The 6,527-nt window shown below is 37.5% G+C and overlaps 1 protein-coding gene across 1 annotated transcript; it reads right to left on the bottom strand.

Annotated features, from left to right (window-relative positions):
- Positions 1–599: 599 nt before the first annotated feature.
- fam72a (family with sequence similarity 72 member A) lies at positions 600–6,310 on the bottom strand. Its single transcript, XM_066671371.1, has 4 exons — positions 5,339–6,310; positions 4,381–4,458; positions 3,969–4,093; positions 600–2,480 (listed from the first exon to the last, which is right to left on the bottom strand). The coding sequence occupies exons 1-4, from the start codon at positions 5,482–5,484 to the stop codon at positions 2,386–2,388; spliced, it is 444 nt and encodes a 147-aa protein (XP_066527468.1). The 5' UTR covers positions 5,485–6,310; the 3' UTR covers positions 600–2,385.
- Positions 6,311–6,527: the final 217 nt, after the last annotated feature.

Below are 6,527 nucleotides of genomic sequence, written 5' to 3'. Positions count from 1 at the left end.
GAGGAAACCCACACAGACACAGAGAGAACACACCACACTCCTCACAGACAGTCACCCGGAGGAAACCCACGCAGACACAGAGAGAACACACCACACTCCTCACAGACAGTCACCCGGAGGAAACCCACGCAGACACAGGGAGAACACACCACACTCCTCACAGACAGTCACCCGGAGGAAACCCACGCAGACACAGAGAGAACACACCACACTCCTCACAGACAGTCACCTGGACTCTGACCCACACCCTCAGGATCCTGGAGCTGTGAGATTGCAATCTGCTTTTTAACTGTGTAACCGTTGTGGATACCGACATTCAGTTTTTTAAACTCAATTTTGCTGTTATAGACCATGCCAGATAAGAATGGAATGGGGAGGCAAACTCAGGAACATTTTGTGAAGGAGTTCAGGGCCGTCTTCAGTGTGTGCATGAAGCTGAGCGCCCCCCATGGGTGAGATAAGTGTGGATAAAGGAGGAGAAAGGGGTGGAGGAGGGTGTGAGTGTGTCATGGTGGAAATTGGAAGCTGTGGGAATATAGAGAGTGAAGGAGAGGAGACTGGGCATCACATTAAAAAATGTTTTAATATCAAGACAGCAAGCATACAAAAACACCCCACCGTTCAAACCAACGTTTCCAGTGCAAATTCAAATAATTACAAACCTTTTTTTTTTTCCCAATACTCAAATGGTTCAACTCCAAAGAGGAGTTATCCGAGTAGAGACATACAGTTTCACGTTCATTAATAAATACATACATTCAAAATGTTGATAAATTACAGCAAATAAACCATTTCTATTAATAAGTTAAAAAATATGTTTTTCTGTCTTTTCATTTTGGTCGTTTCTAAATGAAAATCATTCGAACCAGAAGTAATGCTACAACTCAAAACCATCAGATAACAATCTGCAGTTATACGTCACACTGTCATTGTACTGGCCACAATTAACTTTTTATAATTTCATATGGTCGTAAATAATGTGCAGAAATCTAAATATCTTTCAGTGAATTTGGAGAGGGTGTGGTGTTACACAGTGAAATGGTAATGAAAAAACTGTAAACAATTTTTTTTTGCAAAATTAACATGTAAAAAATGGGGTAGAAAAAAAATTATGCCTGATATAAATTTGTGTAAAATGTTACCAGAGTGTGGTACTGTGTAAGACAGTTGTGTGCCTCCCTTTACGTCTCCTGTTGTCAGTCTAATGATTGTCTTGACACAACGCCACCCTCAGAAAAATGTAATAACACTGGAATTAATGTGCAGCAACATAAGGACAATATTAAGAACAATGTGTGTATGTTTGTGCTGCATTTTTGTCCCTACATTTTCATTAGAACCACAGTGTCATCAGAAAACAAAGGAGTAGCCTATTCTTTGGGAATATTTCAAGTTCAAGTTGTGCATGTCTGAATATTATCCATCCTTAAAAAGTCTTGACTGGCTATTTATTACAGCAGTAAGTATCGTATCAAGCCGTTCGCATACATACATTAATTACACTTAAAACTGCAATGAGGCAATATTTTTAAAGCAAGCTGATCCTCGGTGAGCCCAGCGGCTCTGGGCCAATATACTGTATGCCTTGTGCCACTTCAACTCTCCAAAAGAAGTTATCAAACAGTAAACTTGTTCAAATAAGGAGACCAAAAATACACCTTGTGTTCAACCAGCGTCGTCCAGTTCTGGGATAAAGCTAATCCCACTCTGTCACAGGCACCCAATTTAGGACACGGCTGATTCACCGTAGCCTCCCGTGTTGCACACAAATGATACAAATATTTAGATAATTACAGAACACACTAAACCTGCATTCACAAAATCTTCATAAAGAAACAAGAAAAAATGGAATTAAGGAGATATGAAATTTATGACAGCAGCCATATGCAAGTGGTTGCCATCTACCCTTCACAGCAAAGTGAGGCTCACATATTTTGTACTTCAAGAGTGCCGTCCATGCCGCAAATCATCAAAACAATAAATAAATAAAAAGCCAGCATCAGTACTGTTTTTAAAGTACGAGCTGCCCATAGCACTTGCTTATTTTCTGAGTTAATGTACCATTTATCAGAAATCTCTAGACTGGCCTTGGGCAATTGGCAATAGAATCTTACCCAGAATGCTTGAAGATTTGTTTATGAAAATACTTAAGATACATTTGAGATACTGTAATGAAGATATATTCAAGTGCATACTTTAATGCTACCAAACTGCTGCTGAGAGTGCAATCATGGGAAAGATTGATTAAGCATTGGTCATTTCTCTAATGGAGTGTATGTTCTGACCCAGTCCGTGAAGAATGTGCTTCAAACGAAGACTCTTGGGAGCTGAGGATTTCTTAAAAACTTTTGTCGTGGAGTTTGCTACCTCCAGTGCCGTGTCTCTTTATCTGAGGTACTCCTCGTCTGAAAGACTGTCCGGGCTCTCGTCTTCACTGCCTTCCAACTCGGGTAGATCACCCCACAGTAGCAGATTCTGGCCTAAATAAGGAATCAGATATCTTAGTTATACTCGGATCTGACACTGCAAACACACACATTAAGTGTGTAATATATAATTCTATGTCAAAATTCAAACATTCTCCTGATAGTAACTGTTAAAAATAATAATAATAAAATTAGGTACCAGTTTAGAATAAGGCTACACTTTATAAACAGTTTATAAAGAGTTTTAAATCTGTTTATTAATAGCTATACATTACAGAGTGAATGCATTAATAGTCATTAATAATCTGTTATAACACAGAGATAAAAAGGTGACGTGACATCAGGTGATGTGGTTTGCCAAATAGTGAACCCATATCCATTTACAGTTAAACCTCAGATCTTGCCGAATACTGACCTCACTTTGTCTTCTTCATCATTCAGCATTAAGCTTGTTAGCTCCAGCACATAGTTGTTAACCATTTAATGATTTACCACCAACAGGTTGTCTTTTTATACATTAATAATAATGTGGTGTACATTAACATTAACGTTAAATTACTAAATACACCAACTTAGCTTTTTATTTACATTAACATTTTCAGTACCTTCCCTGACACTTTCATTATTAGATAAAATGAGGCCACAGTTTTACTGTGTGACAAACAATTAAACAATTATTAATAACCTTTAAGGCCTTCACCACCTAATTAATAACCATGTAATAATCAGGTATCTACACCATTTATAAACCTTAATAACCGTAGTCTTATTTTAAAGTGGTACCTAATAATGTAATAATATTAAAATAAAATTGTAAAGTAATAATATTAAAAATGTGATTATTAATACACATATGTTCTCCATCGCTAAACAAACACACACACACACACACACACACACTTTTGGATACAGTATTATCTCCAGGAACAGAACAAATCGACGCAGATTCATTCGCAGCACTTTTTCCATCAAGGAACTCATAATGAATGCAGTGACTGATACATTTTTCTTGTTTACCATTTTCAAAATACTTCATTTTCAGGGTGTTGGTGTTAAATGCAATGACATCTGTCCTTTTTACTTCTATGCAACAGGTAACATAAAATGGCAAAAGATAATTTCACATTTTAATTATACATTACGCTAAAAGGGTCTTTAAAACTTAGCTGTGCACCTAACAATAAGAACAATATCTCACAGAGCTTTAAAACCCACCTCCACAAGGATTTGTATTTTTTATTTTATTTATTTTTTATTACCAATCGGTGTAATACAGGACCAGGTTTTACTCCTTGTCTTTGGAAAACAATGCTTTATGTCCAAACATTTACACATGGCTACTTTATATTTGTGTACATTTATATATATTTGGTATAATATCCATAGACATTTGTTTCTAATAGAACTGGACACTCTGAAGCAGCCACACACAAACCTAAGCTTAACATGTCTGTGTTAATGTAATAATGCTGCGTAATGACAATGATAACGTTCCCTCACTCAAAGTGGACACTCAGAACTGTACTGAATGTGATTCCAAACCTGAGGAGTCCAGTCGATTTATGGTAGATACAGCTTCACTGTTGAACATCCAGAAGTGGCCATTGTTACAGGAGAGGAGGCAGGGCTTGCACGGGGCCACCACATGATACCCCACAACATTTCCACTGAACAGACAGAAACAGCCAGAAAACAAGAGAAACAAAAACAACAAAAGTCCAAACACAATGAGACGGATTAATAGCGGAGTCTGACAAACAAAAGGATGAAAGAGAGAGGCGCTGCTACAAAGCAAAACAAGAATATGATTTACATAGAAAAACATTCTAATGCAGTGTATGTTCAAATCATCCTAAATTCACAAACAGCATAACGTTTTATGTATTTTTATAGTTTGGATCACCGTTATTAAACAAGCGAAGCTTATCATCGCGCCGTGAAGACTTTTATTTACCATTTAAGGCAGGCAATGTCCCTTAACTTGCATTTGCAGCTTTCTGTGGAATAGCAGCCTGCAACAAAGTCAACAGTCCTGCAAAAGAGAGCAGGAAAATAGATGAGTGTCGTCCTCAAATGTTCTGCAGAATTCATAGATTAGGCGTAAACAAAGCCATGGTGTGGTTTGATATGAGACAGAGCATTACAGAGAGATCTGACAATGATGAGGACAGGAATCAGAGATCACAACCCAAGTCTAGCTTTTAATAATACTTTAATAACACAAAAACCTAAACGTGTTCTGTTTTTTTTTTTCATGATAACATTAAAAAATACATTAAAAGTATGTATTTAAGTAAAAAAAAAAAAGAAAGGTAGCCTATTCTTTACCGGACAAAAGCCAAAAACAACATTATTAAAGTGTTAAACAACATCTCAAGGTTCAATAATCCTTTCTGCAAGAGTTTCTTGTAGTAACTTTCTACAAGGCAGCTTTTATGGATACTTCCACATTCACACGTCCTTGCTTGTAGTGGAATACTCTGATTAAATCTGGTTAGAGACTATTAACACCAGCCGACACAAACAGATTTGTAATTTCCTTTAAAAAGCTGTTAATCCAGGACTCAGCTTAATCCTTGTACAGGAAACTGATTTATTATTATTATTATTATTATTAATATTTTGTTAATCCAAATGTTTACAGACATTAAATGCATCAGACATCTGGTCTTTATCGCTGTAACCACTGTGAACATTTCTGACAAATACATGGTTTTAAAGAATACAGCTTTTCACACCAAATGACTCCGAAAGACTTTGTTTCCAACTTAACCCTAAAAATGTGCAGAACACGGGAAGATCAGTGAAATTCACTTTAAAAAAAAAGCTTGTCAGTGGTAAAGCAAATAGTTCATTGTCCATATACAAAATCTCATTAAAGTTGACATTATATCTCATCGTTTAACCCTTACCTGTTTGGGGGCATGTCTGTTGAGAAGAGCTCTATTTCTGTATCAGCTAAAAGCACCGCTTTCATTCCTCTCGTACAGAGAAGACTGTCGCAGTATACACAGTTCACCTGAGTTACGCATTTGTTCTTGAAATTGGAAGTAGACATCGTGAGGTTTGCTCTGAATATGCCCCTTTCTTACAGTCTACCACTCCGACAGTTACTTTCGAAAACAAACGACCTGCTCACGTATTCCCGTTTATAATTTTGCTCAAACAGATGCTTAATGTGCGAGTGCAGCTGCTCAAGCTGGAAACAGTGAACGTTTTCAGACCGATAACGCGACTTGAACAGTTTATGTGCGTGTGGTACCTAGTCCTTACTCTGCGGGCTATTTAAACATGATACCAGCCAATTCGCTACCTTTTGAACCGCCACAGTTAACCATAAAACATCCCCAGCTCTACGGACCAAAATTCTGGAACTAATAAACGGTCAACAAAAGCGGTCAGCTTAACGACTCGGTACAAGATAAACAGTGCTATCAACACCTGCCTTTGTTGTCAACAACAGAAGCTAACGCTATAGCAAACGTTCCGTTACTTTATACTTTTTTTCGGATTTACCCGCTACCACAGTATCAGTCATATATACATTATCCCTCTTCCAGTTTCAGAAAACCGTTTTCGCTCAAGTTAAATCATGCCCGTTCTGAAAAGCACCATTTTATCCATCCTCCACCGTCGCTGTGGGCTAAGCTAAGTTTGTTTACGGTCGGTTCCCAAATATCTCCCTGTCCCCTACGAAGTGCACTAAATTGTTATAAAATAACGTCTCCTACATCCAATCCGAAAATAACATATAGCATGCAAACATTTGAGCTTCAAACAAGTGCGCATAATTAATTTTAGAACATGTTTATGAGGCGCCTAAAATGTTCAACTCATTCAGGTAGTGCACTACGTAGGGGGTAAGAAGTACAAATTGAGACCGAACCTTTCTCCTCCGTAAAACCCTTTAACAGTCCGACAACAGTAGCTTCCTGCAACATTTTCAAACCGCCTTAGCTGCAACGCTGATTGGTTAACAATGACCGTGTCCGAGACGTGATTGGTTGGCTTCTGTGCCCGTCGCTGATTGGCTATGTATGCAGTTAAATAACATTTTAAATTATTTTATTATATTTATTGACTTTAAAGTGTCTTCTCACA

The sequence above is a fragment of the Hoplias malabaricus genome, chromosome 5 (genome assembly GCF_029633855.1).
Source record: "Hoplias malabaricus isolate fHopMal1 chromosome 5, fHopMal1.hap1, whole genome shotgun sequence".
Taxonomy (NCBI): domain Eukaryota; kingdom Metazoa; phylum Chordata; class Actinopteri; order Characiformes; family Erythrinidae; genus Hoplias; species Hoplias malabaricus.
This window is presented reverse-complemented; position numbering and strand designations above follow the sequence as displayed.